Source organism: Podarcis pityusensis (assembly GCF_964106645.2).
Source record: "Podarcis pityusensis genome assembly, chromosome: 1".
In the NCBI taxonomy this organism is placed as follows: domain Eukaryota; kingdom Metazoa; phylum Chordata; class Lepidosauria; order Squamata; family Lacertidae; genus Podarcis; species Podarcis pityusensis.
Genome location: NC_138028.1, coordinates 3127555 through 3141066, shown reverse-complemented (window position 1 = coordinate 3141066; position 13512 = coordinate 3127555). Strand labels below are relative to the sequence as shown.

At 52.7% G+C, this 13512-nt stretch overlaps 2 protein-coding genes across 3 annotated transcripts; one reads left to right on the top strand and one right to left on the bottom strand.

The window, feature by feature from the left end:
- The first annotated feature begins 1549 nt into the window (after positions 1-1549).
- LOC308470196 (small ribosomal subunit protein uS14) lies at positions 1550-3278 on the top strand. Its single transcript, XM_080993445.1, has 3 exons — positions 1550-1711; positions 2751-2850; positions 3135-3278. Exons 1-3 carry the CDS (start codon positions 1650-1652, stop codon positions 3141-3143), a joined length of 171 nt encoding a protein of 56 aa, XP_080849571.1. The 5' UTR covers positions 1550-1649; the 3' UTR covers positions 3144-3278.
- Positions 3279-5947: 2669 nt separating this feature from the next.
- On the bottom strand, positions 5948-12397 carry LOC308462079 (uncharacterized protein). 2 transcript variants are annotated; one of them, XM_080979461.1, is made up of 4 exons: positions 12267-12397; positions 10150-10984; positions 8246-8372; positions 5948-7118 (listed from the first exon to the last, which is right to left on the bottom strand). In XM_080979461.1, exons 1-4 carry the CDS (start codon positions 12380-12382, stop codon positions 6415-6417), a joined length of 1782 nt encoding a protein of 593 aa, XP_080835587.1. In that variant the 5' UTR covers positions 12383-12397; the 3' UTR covers positions 5948-6414. The 2 variants fall into 2 exon arrangements, with proteins under 2 accessions (XP_080835587.1, XP_080835588.1); XM_080979462.1 differs by lacking the exon at positions 12267-12397 and adding an exon at positions 12117-12252.
- Positions 12398-13512: the final 1115 nt, after the last annotated feature.

Below are 13512 nucleotides of genomic sequence, written 5' to 3'. Positions count from 1 at the left end.
TCCACTTCTGGAAGGGCTTATCTGTTTCTGCAGCTAAAAGATCCTAAAAGCATCTTTCTTCCCACCGGTCCGTGTGCGCTGCTGCGCTGACCCCTGCTGGCGGCTGGGGGAAGTGCGCGCGGCCCGAGCGGCACTTCGTGGCTCTGGCCAGGAGGAGGCGGTCGCGCAGCGCAGGAGCCCATTGGGCTCTGTCCGGTCAGCGGAGAAGTTCTTTGCAGAAATGCAGCCCAGCGGGGAGAGAAGGGGCTTGCGAGCCGCCGCCCCACTCCCTTTCCCGGCCCCCAGTCCCCAGCCCACTCCCTCCCCGAGATCTCCGCGCCCGCGGGGCCCGTCGCTTTTCCTGCGGGCCGAGGAGTTCCTGCAAGCGGCCGGGGACCCAGTGTCTTATCCGGGGGGCAAAGGCAGGGGGCGAGTTCCCTTGATGGAATCTCTTCATTTGCCCTTCATGGAATAAATGCATTTAATATTGTTCTTTCTGCAGCGCCTCTCTCCGAATTGCACGTATCATCCTTATTATTTTGTTGCATTGAATTCAGCCAAAGAGTCTGGGTCTGGCTGTGTTGCCCCGGCGAGGCTGCAGCGCCTCTATCTCCCTTATTATTCATATTCTGATTCCTCTTGCAAGGAGCAAAAGAGTCTGGGTTTGGCTGTGTTGCCCCGGCGAGGCTGCAGCGCCTCTCTCTCTCTCCCAATTGCCCTTATTAATAATAATAATATTATTATTCTGATTATTATTATGATTCCTCTTCCACTGAGCAAAAGAGTCTGGGTCTCGCTGTGTTGCCCAGGTAAGGCTGCAGCGCCCCTCTCTCCGAACTGCCCTAATTAATATGATTAACTATTAGAATTGAGCAAAAGAGTCTGGGTTTGGCTGTGTTGCCCCGGCGAGGCTGCAGCGCCTCTCTCTCTCTCCCAACTGCCCTTATTAATAATAATATTATTATTCTGATTATTATTCTGATTCCTCTTCCAAGGAGCAAAAGAGTCTGGGTCTCGCTGTGTTGCCCAGGTAAGGCTGCAGCGGCTATTCACAGGCGCGGTCCCACTACTGATCGGCACGGGAGTTTTGACCTGCTCCGTCTCCGACCTGGGCCGGTTCACCCCTCCTTGGGCAACCTGGCGCGCCTCGGCTCCCCGGGGCTCGCCATATTGATGCCGAACTTAGTGCGGACACCCGATCGGCATAGCCCACAGCAGCCCCGAACTCCTGAGCTCAAGCGATCCGCCAGACTCAGCCTCCAGGAGTAGCTGGATTACAGGCACGCGCCACCGCGCCCGGCTGCGGAGAGGCAGGCAGCACACGCTCTTGGCTCGCTCGGCGCGCCGTGACGTCAGGGGGAGGGGCGGGGCTCGGGTGGGCGGGCGGGGGCGCGGCGTCAGGGAGAGGGGGCGGGGCTCAGCGGGCGGGGGCGCGGCGTCAGGGGGAGGGGGCGGGGCTCGGCGGGCGCGGGGCACGACGGGAGAGCCTCTTCCTCCAGGCGCGCCGGCTGCAGAGAGAGCGGCAAGAGAGGCTCTTGGCTCGGCGCGCCGTGACGTCAGGGGAGGGGGCGGGGCCTGGCCGGCGCGGGGCACGACGGGAGAGGCGCTTCCTCCGCCAGCGCGTGCGCAGTGGGGCGCGGCCTTTCCCTCCTCGCCAGGCGCCGAGCAAGATGGGGCACCAGCAGCTCTACTGGAGCCACCCGAGGAAGTTCGGCCAGGGATCCCGATCCTGGTGGGTGGGGGCCGGGGGGCGAGCGAGGGAGGCGGTGGGGGGGGAGGAGGATGGGGGGGCGGAAGGGGGAGGGAGGGAGGGAAGGAGCAACGCCGCCATGAGGCGCCTCAGGGAGGGAAAGGGGGAGGAAAGGCAGCCAAGCCCGGGGGGGGGGGTCTGAGGGGGCGCCTCCTCCGAGGGGAAGAGCAGGGAATATAGGGGGGGGGGTCCCTCCTGCCCCCCGGCTGACCCACAGGCCTCTTCCTCCCCCCCCCAGCCGCGTGTGAGGGAGGGAGCCCCGCCGCCATGAGGCGCCCCAGGGAGGGAAAGAGAGGGAGGAAAGGGCAGCCAAGCCCGGGGGGGTCTGAGGGGGAGGGGGGAGTATGGGGGGTCCCCGTCCCCCCTGACCCACAGGCCTCTCTCCCCCCGTGGGAGGGGGGCTGAGGGGGTGCCTCCTCGGCTGACCCCCAGGCCTCTCTCTTTCTCTCCCCGTGGGAGAGGGGCTGAGGCGGCGCTTCCTCCGAGGGGGGGAGTATACGGAGTAGGGGGTCCCTCCTGCCCCCCAGCTGACCCACAGGCCTCTTCCTCCCCCCCCCCAAGCCGCGTGTGAGGGAGGGAGCCCCATCGCCATGAGGCGCCTCAGGGAGAGAAAGCGGGGGGAGAGAGAAAGGGCAGCCAAGCCCGGGGGGGGTCTGAGGGGGCGCTTCCTCTGACGAGAGGGGGGAGTATGGGGGGTCCCCGTCCCCCCTGACCCACAGGCCTCTCTCTCCCCCCGTGGGAGGGGGTGCCTCCTCCGAGGGGAAGAGGAGGGAGTGGGGGGTTCCTCGGCTGACCCCCAGGCCTCTCTCTTTCTCTCCCCCTTGGGAGGGGGACGCTTCCTCTGAGTGGAGGGGGGAGTATAGGGAGGGGGTCCCCTGACCCACGGGCCTCTCTCTTTCTCCCCATTCCCCACCGTGGGAGGGGGGCTGAGGGGGCGCTTCCTCCGAGGGGGGGAGTATACGGAGTAGGGGGTCCCTCCTGCCCTCCAGCTGACCCCCAGACCTCTCTTCCCCCCCCCCAGCCGCGTCTGCTCCAACCGCCACGGCCTGATCCGCAAGTACGGGCTCAACATGTGCCGCCAGTGCTTCCGCCAGTACGCCAAGGACATCGGCTTCATCAAGGTGAGATGGGGGGGCAGGGGGGATGGAGGGGCTCTGGGACGGGGTGCTTCTCTAGGGAGAGAGGCCAGCGAGGGCCGTCAGCCCTGTTCCCTGCACTTCCCTGAGCCTAAAAGGCGGGGCGAGGGGCGAGTTGCTCCTTCCCAAGAGGAGAGATGCCCCAGAGTAGAAAAAGGGGCCTCTTGGGTCCTGGCGGTCACAGGCCCAGAGGAAGAAGCCACAGTTTGGGGGAACTCCAAGAGAAAGTCACACTAAAGGTCTTCGCTCTTCTCTCTCCCACTTTTCAGCTGGATTAAACATCTGTCCACCCACCTAAAGAGGACGGCAAATATGGAAGCTGCTTCAGCTGGATGAGACCCTCTTGCCAGGCATAAGATGCTTTTGTGTACAGAAAAATAAAAAATAGGGGCTTGTTTGCCCAGATTCTCAAACTCTGATGTGATGCTCGTGATTTGACAGAGTTCTATAGTCAGAGCAAATAGCGCTTGGGAAGAAGGAGATGGCAGGGGTTGGATCCAGCACCCAAAAGGGGCCTTGTCATCTGCCTTGTCATCTTATGGCCCATATCCATGGTATGAGCAAGGATTTGTTCAAGAATCTGTACTTAATTTTTCAATCCCTATTTTTGCTGAAATTACTTGCACAAATTAGATCCATACAGAAATATTATTCATTAACAGACAGGATCATAAAGACATTGGATCTCCACATACACTGTTAATTTTTAAAGCAAATGGGGTTTCTTTAAAAGCTTAATTCATGGTTTGGTTTATGTTCTCTACAATTAAAACAATTGATTATCGTTCTCCATGCTTCACCTTTGAATTTGTTTTTAGGATACATAGCCTGACCAATGTCATGTTTTCCTACTAGGAGCCACTTTTTAAAAATGGTTTTCTGTGATGGCACCCAATATTTTCAAAAGTAAGCCTTCCATTAGATGCCCATTCATAAGAAAAAATAAGAGTGCTCCCTTCCGCAGCAGACATACTAAAATTAAAATTATACAGAAAAGATAGGAATAAACATACTTTGTGTAGCTGGGAATATAGAAGAGGAAAACACACACAACCTAGAGTAAGAGTAAATACAGTGATAATTACATAGTTATATACAGATGTTACTAGGTAATAGGATGCTTATCTTTAAAACAGCATCAAACGCTCCTAGTTTACAAGTAAAAAAGCTTGGAAACACAACCTTAACTACTAATAAAAAAGTTCATCCCTAAATTCATTTAAACCCAAATCAATATAAAAAAACGGAAGCCCTGCTGGATCTGACGAGGGCCCCATCTAGTCCAGCATCCTGTTATCGCAATGAGATTCCTCAGTGGGAAACCTGCAAGCAGCACCTGAGCACAACAGCATTCATGAGCCCCACTTGTGGTATCCTCTTTCTGATCTAGTTTGCCCCTTGCTTCAGTGTTCTGTCTTGGAAGCAAAAATTCCCTTTATTTCCTCGGGCATGCCTCTTTCTGATGAGATGCTATCCGGTTTCCCCTCATTTCTGATCTTCTCTTCACCACCTGCTGGAATAAAGAGAGAAACCCAGTCAGAGCCCAAGGGGGAAAGAAACAATCAGTTCACTTCTAAATTGTGTGTCTTGGCCTGAGCATTTCTGCCATCAAAAGGGCGCAATTCACAGCGTTTCCCAAAAGATGCTCTTCTAGGCAGCAAGCTGTGGATCTGTCTATCCGTCCTCTTGCCCTTGGATTCTCCTTTAAAAGGATTGCTCCCATGGAAGAGGAGTGTTTTCCTAAATCTTGTACCCAGTGACTCACCAGTTTTTAACTAGCCTGTGCATCTCAGGGTGCCATGGGTCATGGACACAGCCAGGAGGGGGCAGAGGGGGTAGCTGCCCCCCCCATCAAGTAAATAAATTAAAATAATTTAACTGACCAATTGTGTTGCAGATAACTTTGTTTTAAAAATTCCCGGCTACGTCCATGTCAGCAGCCTATTTTGGGTGTATCATAATGGAGGAGTCAGTAACCTATCTGCAGAAGCCTGACGGTTCTCAGATCATCAGAGGATCCAAACACACATTGAAAGAGCTATCTGAAAATTTCTCTCCATCGTCCAGGCCACAGACAATTGCAACTTCTTCCAGGCATGAGAGCTGGTCAAGTTTGGGGAATTTGAAGTCCTTCTTTGGAGAAAACAAATACATAAACCAGTCATTTCAACTAATTCCCAGTAAAATAAAATGGTCAGTGGTTCCATTCCTGGTTCATTTACCTGGGCTTTGTTGGTGCTTTTGCTCCAGAGATGGGATCACTCAGTTTGTGCTGGACCGATGAAAATGCCCCTTCTGGAGAAGAATCAGCTGTTTTGTAGGAGGCAACCCACAGTCCACCTAGTGACTTAAGGTTCTAGTCCATCACCCTCTTGAGCTCTGGCCCCCCAGGTGCCCCCTGGGAAGTCCACTCCCGTCAGACAGTGCAATGGGGCTTTCCTTCTGCCCCCACCCCAAAAACTGGCAGGGGGTGGTTGGGGAGGAGAGATCATTCCATCAGGCAAACAGAAATGCTTCTACTGGATTCTACTGAATATGGACTACTTAAGTCCATTAATTTCAATGGGATGGATACTCTGAGAATCAATTGGTTGGACACAACCCACACTTTAAAAAATAAATAAATGCACAACCTTCTGTCTCTCCAAGCAACATTGGGAGATCCCTGTCAACAGAATGCTGAACTTCACATCCAGAAAGCTGCCTGGTAGAGCCAGATACTAGTTCAGTATCATCTCCCCCTGCGAGAGAGGGTCTTCTCCAGCCCCCCCGGAGATGCCATTGGGACTGAACTTGGCTCCTACATGCCAAGTACATGCTTTCTCACTGAGCGAAGGCCCTTTCTCTGCCTGATGAAAACACTGAATTTGCTCCACTGCAATTGCATTAACCGCTGGCTTTGCCTGTTCCTCTCTTCATGTTATTGGTGTGATTCTCTCTCCTTTGCTCAACATGAAAGGGACATGTTTAAACTATAAGCTGCCTTGGCTGAGATTCTGAAGAAAGGCAGTATTAAAAAAAGAAAAAGCAAGGGGAGTTTTAAAGAAGAAGGAATGCAACTGAAATTATTTTGTGTTTACATTTGTCTCCTCCTTTTTTTCACATAACATACAATACAGTCCACAATCTTGCCTTGCACTCTGAGCAAGGCCTCATTTCATAGGGAGCATGTGCAACTGGATGCAGATGTCTTCATGCAAAAGGCAACAGCACTCTTGCCAGGGTCATTCCCAAGCACTCTGCATCTGTGAGCGAATGATGGGGAGCAGCCAGCGCACTCACAGTAGTGCCCCCCTCACCCCACAGTACCTTACACCTCATCAGTGCACCCAGAACAGGGAGCAGTTCCAAAAAGTCCTCTGGGATTTCTGGAATTCGTGGAATCAGAATTGTAGGAAGGGACCCTTAGGGTCATCCAGCCCAACCCGCTGCAACACAGGAATTTTTGTGTCCTTTTCTGAAATATTCTTCTGAAAAGTGTCTCTGCGCGATCCGGTCTCTTAAGTGGTTTCCTCCTGTGTGCACACATGTCACACCCACTTTGCGCTTTCAGCTCGTGCTGAAACCCTCCCGGCTTTTCCCGTCCCCCTGGTGGATTTTGTGGTGCTTATTCAAGTTGGCCCTCTGGATGAAGCTCTTCCCGCATTCCGCGCACTCGTACGGCTTCTCCCCGGTGTGGATCCTCTGGTGCCGATTGAGGTTGGAGTTGCTGCCAAACCTCCTCCCGCAGACGGGGCACTTGTGAGGCTTCTCTCCCGTGTGGATCCTCTGGTGACGGTACAGGACAGAGCTGGACCGGAACGTCTTCCCACAAGACGAGCATTCGTAGGGCTTCTCTCCTGTGTGGGTCCTCTGGTGGATGATGAGCTTGGAGCCGGAAAGGAAGAACTTCCCACAGACCTGGCATTTGTGGGCTTTGGCTCCCGCTCGGCGGCTCTTGAGCATGCCGGAACCCGGGCCGAAGCTTTTCCCGTAAGCTCGGCAGGTATTCTGCTTCTTCCCTGTGTCCACTCCTGCCTGGACGGTGGTCACAATGAGGGCTGTGAAATCTCCCCCAAAAGGTACAGATGCGTCTCCATCCCCTCCAGGGTCGGTTCTCAGCTGGCCCTCAGGCCTCTCCTGACTGGCGCCAGCATTTTCCTGGAAGCGGCACTGGGGAACCACCTCTTCCGCTTTCCACAGGGACACCCCTGCTCGGCCCGAATCTTCCGCTGTGAACGTCTCCCTCTCGTGTGCGGCCATCCATTCTTTGCCTGCGTAAGAAATGAGAGAATCCCAAATGACTCTTTCCCTGCGCTAGAGAAAAGAAACGAGTTTTAAAGCAGGGGAAATAAAGGGTGGAGATTCAGAACATTAGGGGGAGGCAGTGTGGTGTAATGGTTAGCGTGATGGGGCAAAGGACCTGGGAGACCAGGGTTCAAATTTTCCACCCCACTGGGCCATGAAGCTCACTGGGTGATATTGGACCAGTCATTCACTCTCAGCCTAACCCAGCTCACATGGTTGTTGGGATTAAATGGGGGAGAAGATAACAGCATATGCCACTTTGAGCTCCTGGGGGGGTCGGGGAATGGTGATATACAAATGTAATAAACAAACAAACAAACAAACAAACAATAACATGACCCATTCAGTAGGGGGAACAGCATTAGCAAGCTCACAGAAGGGAGTTGAGAGAGGCCCAAGCAATCTTTAGGTTTTTTTACCTAAATAACTGCTGGACTTTGGTTTAATGAAGTTTGCCGCAGTACATCTGAGGTATGTACCATCCTGCAATTAAGTTACCTGCCCCCCAGTTACTCAGAGCAGGGCTTCATGTGTGGCTGCTCCTGTTCTGCAGAGCAGCTTTCCTGCTGAGATACGACAGGCACCAACTATCTGCACATTCCTGAAACAATTGAAGATATATTTGTTCCTACAGGCTTTCCCAGTGAATGAATGAATCTCTGCAAGAACACCTCCTTCTTTGTATTGGGCTTCCTTTGTTTTAAATAGATCTGTTTGCAGTTTCGAAGGCAGCCCTGTTTAGTGAAGCTTTTAATGTTTGATGCATTACAGTATTTTAATATTTTGTTGGAAGCCACCCAGAGTGGCTGGGGAAGCCAAGCCAGATGGGCGGGGTATAAATAATAAATTATTAATTATTATTATTATTATTATTATTATTATTATTATTATTACACCAGCAATTAATGCATTGGTGAGGATAACAATGGGAGCCACCAGAGAGAAATACAAATTGCATCGAGAGAGTGTTTTTTCAGGGCACTGTCCCCGCCTCTCACCCTTAGAAACCCCAAAGAGCCCGGATATTCTGATGGCAAGAGCATCTCCTGAGCTGAGAAACGAGGAACTCGGGCGCAAGGCACCCCCCTCTTACCCAACTTGCTGGCTTCCTGGTCCTCCTCCTCCTGCTTTGTTTCAGCGCACAGGGGCCCCTCCTGCTCCCCACCATCAGGAGCAGTTTCTCCCTCGGACAAATTCACAGCCACCACCTCAAAGGCCACCTGCAAGAGCAGCAAGGAAGCCTTTCAGAACAGGGACCCCCTAGATCCCGATTCGCTATCCCAGTCTCAACTTAGCAGCCCCATGGCCACATTGGGGGGTCAGATACAGGCTGCCTGTCTCCACGTCTGATTGTTGCCCACCCACAGCAACTGGCCCCCAGCCAGAGGGGCAGCTCCAGCAGGACAGAGCGAAGGAGCTCCTGGAGGCTTTCTGCCTGGGGCAACTGGCCAGGTGGAGGCCACAGAGGGAACAGCAGGACCCTCAGTGGATGCATCTTCTAGCTAATGCAGAGGCCTCCCTGGGCAACAGGTTGGCAACCCCTGTGAATCTATAGGAGATTCAATGGGGTGATGGGTTTCTCCAGCCTGCTCTGTGGGTGCGACTGAGAGAGATGCACTTGAGCAGAGAGAGGGAGGAGTGTGCGAGAGAGACAGAGGTACAATATATGTATGAGTGTTTGTGAGAGAGGCTAATGCTTGTTAGTGGTCTTCACATGCTGCATGTTTGTGTGAGAGAAATCAATATTGTGTGATGCCCACAGTCAGGACCAGCAAAACCTGGGTGACTGAATGGCAAGTGTAAGATTGTGGGTGAGAGAAAGAGCAATGACTATATTCTTTCTGGGACGCGGGTGGTGCTGTGGTTTAAACCACAGAGCCTAGGGGTTGCCTATCAGAAGTTCAGCGGTTTGAATCCCCGCGACGGGGTGAGCTCCCGTTGCTCGGTCCCAGCTCCTGCCAACCTAGCAGTTCGAAAGCACGTCAAAGTGCAAGTAGATAAATAGGTACCACTCCGGCGGGAAGGTAAACGGCGTTTCCATGCGCTGCTCTGGTTCACCAGAAGCGGCTTAGTCATGCTGGCCACATGACCCGGAAGCTGTACGCCGGCTCCCTCGGCCAATAAAGCGAGATGAGGCGCAACCCCAGAGTCGGCCACGACTGGACCTAATGGTCAGGGGTCTCTTTACCTTTATATTCTTTCTAATTTTGCATTATGTCACACCACACTCTCCGTGGAAGCCTACAGCACTTTCTCAACATTCAAAATGTGCCAACCGGTCCCAAAAAGGTTGGCGACCATGGCTGATCGTAAAGCCAGGGTGGTGTAGTGGTTAGAGTGTCAGACTATGACCTCAGTGACCAGGGTTCAAATCCCCACTCAGCCAAGAAGCTCCCTGGGTGACCTTTAGGGGCAGCCACTGCCCCTCCGCCTGATCTACCTCGCAAAGGGGTTGGTGTGGGGATTAATGAGGAGCAGAGCCATGTGCCCTGCCTGGAGCTCCTTGGAGGAAAAGGTGCAATAATTATTTGCAGAGGGCCTTCTCGGTAGTGGCACCCACCCTGTGGAACGCCCTCCCATCAGGTGTCAAGGAGATGAGTAACTATATAGCCTTTAGAAGATAATCTGAAAGCAGCCCTGCATTGGGAAGTTTTTAGTGTTTGATGTTTTATTATGTCTTTATATATGTTTGAAGCCACCCAGAGAGGCTGGGGCAAGCCAGTCAAATAGGCAGGATACAAATAATAAAATTATCATGATCATTATTAACCAATAAGGCTTTCCTACCCATATCGGAAGGGAGGGAAAATAGAAATGCAATGCAAACTTGAGCATCTAGATTTCGGGTGTCCTGTTATTTACTCTGTGGGGCAACTGTGAGGGTCAGGCCAGGCCAGGCTGTGGGCACAGCTGTAGCCAAAAACTAGACCTGGAGGGTGCGCTTTCTAGACCCAGATCCTTAAGTCCCACAGCAGAGGACCTTTGCGGAAAAATCACCTGGCTTCCGTCTCCTTCGGCCTCTTGTTGCCTGAGCAGAAAGTCCTCTGCCAGGGTCACTGCCTGGGAGCAGGTCTCGGGGCCCTGTTCCCTCACCCAGCCCTGGATCTCGGGCGGCAGGACCGTCAGGAACTGCTCCAGGATCAGGAGCTCCAGGATCTGCTCCTTGGAGTGCCTCTCGACGGCCAGCCACTGGTGGCACAGCTCCTGGAGCCGCCCATGAACGGCCCGGGGCCCCTTGGCCTCCCCATAGCCGAAGCGCCGGAAGTGCTGCCGCCGCCTCTCGCGGCCGAGGGCATCTCTGCGCAAGAGGGCCGCCTTCACCTTCCCGTAGTCCTCCCGGTCTCTGTCCTCCAGCAGGCCAAAGGCCAACTCGGCTTCTCCTCGGAGGGCCGGCAAGAGCCGCGCCACCCACTCCTCCCGGGGCCAGCGGCAGGCGGCGGCCACTTGCTCAAAAGAGGCCAGGAAGGCCTTTGTGTCGTCCCACGGTGTGGGCTCCTCAGGCTGGGCTTCTGAGCCCTGGCAAGGGGGATCCACTGTCCTCAGGAAGTCCTGCCACTGGGATTCCCACTGGTGCGAGAAGCCCTCTTCCGGCTCCTCTTTCACCGGCTGTGGAGTTGCTTTCTGAGGGGATCTCATAGTTTCCAGGGGCTGCCTTCTGTCCTCCATCTTGGGTTTGCAGTCTACAGTGTCCTGGTCCTGGTCTCTTCCTGCTTCCTCCGGTGCCTCCTCTGGGGCGCATCCTGTCGCGGCGTCTTCCTCCATCTTCATCTTTGCCAATAACTCCAGCAGCTCAGGAATAAACGACAGCAATCTGGACAGCTGCGCTGAGCTCCTGTCAAGGAAGAGGAAAGGCAGAATTGGAACAAAGGAGCTATCAGCCTCCAGAAGACCCTTCGCCTTTTATTTCTAAACAAACTGGCCATACAGCAAATAACATGGATTTTTTTTAAACCCAGCCTATTTATTTTGTAAATGCAGCCAGAACTTTACCTAACTACAGTCTCTTTTCTGCTGTTTGAGCACTCAGAGTGAATTTGAAAGTGAACCATTTCCCAAACCCAGATTCATCATCTTGGGATAGTCAGGTTCAGGAGGGGTCCCAAAAGAGGAGAAAAGGAGGTGAGAATGGCAGTGCTCAGATAGGCCTCCTGTGGATGAAAAGTGAAGAAACCTTCCAGCTCAAATCCCTCAAAATCTTGGCTATGGCAGAATAAGATGGGAAGATGAGATCATGAAGAAGAGGCCCACCCACAGCAACCAGCTGTTGCCTCTCCAGCTGAGGACTGCAAGGGCAGCTGGATGCTCCCACTAGAGTTCTGGGCAGGTGTCTCCCCGGAAGAAAAGGGCTCTTATCCAGGGAGGGGGACAGGAGGGTCCAGAGCTATCTCTGCTTTGCCTGGCATGGAGGGCGGGTCCTTCTGGGAGCGTGCAAAGCTGCTTTCTGCCCAGTAAAGCCAATGGTCTCCCACCTGGTCTGCTCACCCTGCTTGAGATGCATGGGTCAGCCCCCCCCCCAACCTGCCCCTCTGCATGGAGATGCCTCTCTAAACACACACACACACACACACACACAGACCCATCCTCTGCCCTGGCCTTATTTAATTGATTTACATTTCTTTACCGCCCCATATCCGTAGGTCTTAGGGTGGTTCACAAGATAAAATCACAGTATGAAAACATAAAATACATAATAAAAATAGCCAGGGCTACCTAGATACAGAAACAACCCGTCTCTGCCCCCCTCCCTTCCCACCCCAATAGGGTTCCCAAGGGCCTAAATCCCTCCCCTATCATTGCAAAGTGTCCCCTCCCCAGACAAATTCACTGATACTGAACAGCTGGCAGCTTACTTGGGGGGGGGCGGTTTGCAAGAAGGGATGAATGGTGGGGGGCGGGTCTTGCAAGGACCTTGCCACCCTCTGTCCTCCCCCCCCCCCCTTTGCAATGCATCTTCTGCATCTCACCTCTGCACGTGCCCCCCCCCCTTCCTCCCCGGTCCGGCTCTTTCTCAGCTGCTGCTGCTGCTGCTGCTGCTGCTGCGCTATTTAGTAGCAAACCTTCCCCAGCCACGGCTTCGCAGAGATAGGAAAAGGCTAGAGTCACCGCAGGATTACTTTATGTATTTCTTTTTGTCTGAGGCTGAACTTCCGGGCTCGTTTCCTTCCTTCGCCCCGGAACGGAAGTGAAATCTTCCCATGGAGAAGAATGGAGAGATCGGAGACGTCTCCATGGCTGCTCTTTGTGAATGAATGAATGAATGAATGAATGAATGAATCTTTATTTGCGTCAGCCATTGGCCATAGCAATAAAACAACAATACGATATGCAAAGAATAGGAATTTAAAAGTCAGTTATATAAAATGCATTTTAGGGTTTTGAATCAATAGTCTAAACGTGCGTTTTATGCTCATTGCCCTAGCTAAAAACCTTGCAACCTTGCAGAGTCCTCTTTGGCCTGCGAGGGATTTTCCCCCTGCTCTCAACCCTTTGCTTTGATCTACTGCTGTTTCATATTCTGATGCTCTGTTTATTGCTTCTATTACCTTAATGATACTTTCCTCTTAAAAACAATTTGCGTGCAGCTTTGGGAGACAGCAGGGCATTTAAATGATCGACATAATTTATTGCCTTGCGCCCAACAGCAAAGGCAATGTAGGATTCTTGAACTGTGATTCCTGCATTGCAGGGGGCTGGACTAGATGACTCTCGGGGTCCCAACTCTACGGACATTAATCATGCTCAAAATGGGGCCCGTGGAAATGAAATGAATGGGTGGCTTAATTGGGTATCACCCAGTAATTTTTAGCATGATTTGAACCCTGGTCTCCCAAGTCCCAGCCCGACTCTCCAACCATTAATTGGTTTTAAAAGGAGTGTGTCTGATCCATGCCTGTACACCAAGGGGACAGGCAACAAATATCTAATGCTCTCAGTCTTTGTTGATGATTTGCTTGTAGCAGGGAGTTCCACAGATGAGATCCAGAAGCTCACAAGCCAACTGGAAAAGAGGTTTAAGCTTAAAGCCTTAGGGCCTGTAAGCAATTACTTGGGAGTAGAAGGCAGGCAGGAAGCTGATGGAAGCTTCCTATTGAGCTAGAAAGAGAAAATTCTTCATTTGATAGAGCAGTTTGGCATGGAAAACTGCAAGCCAGTTCAGACTCCCATGACGCCAGATTTCCCAAAGACAGTGTGTGATGATGAATTTGATCAGCCTGAGTTGTATCACTCAAAAATAGGATCACTGTTGTATTTAAGCCAGTGGTCAAGGCCAGACATTGCATGTGCTACAAATGTTCTGAGTCAACGTGTATCTAAACCCAGTACTGCCGATTGGTGTGCTTTGAAAAGGCTTATCAGATA

Excerpts from the sequence above, each read along its gene's own strand:
- LOC308470196 (XM_080993445.1), top strand. The coding sequence starts at position 1,650 with ATGGGGCACCAGCAGCTCTACTGGAGCCACCCGAGGAAGTTCGGCCAG. Across the intron at positions 1,712-2,750 it reads GGCCAGGGATCCCGATCCTG|CCGCGTCTGCTCCAACCGCC; the intron begins GTGGGTGGGGGC and ends CCCCCCCCCCAG.
- LOC308462079 (XM_080979461.1), bottom strand. The coding sequence starts at position 12,382 with ATGGAGACGTCTCCGATCTCTCCATTCTTCTCCATGGGAAGATTTCAC. Across the intron at positions 8,373-10,149 it reads CCGAAGGAGACGGAAGCCAG|GTGGCCTTTGAGGTGGTGGC; the intron begins GTGATTTTTCCG and ends CTGCTCTTGCAG. Across the intron at positions 7,119-8,245 it reads CCAGGAAGCCAGCAAGTTGG|GCAAAGAATGGATGGCCGCA; the intron begins GTAAGAGGGGGG and ends TTTCTTACGCAG.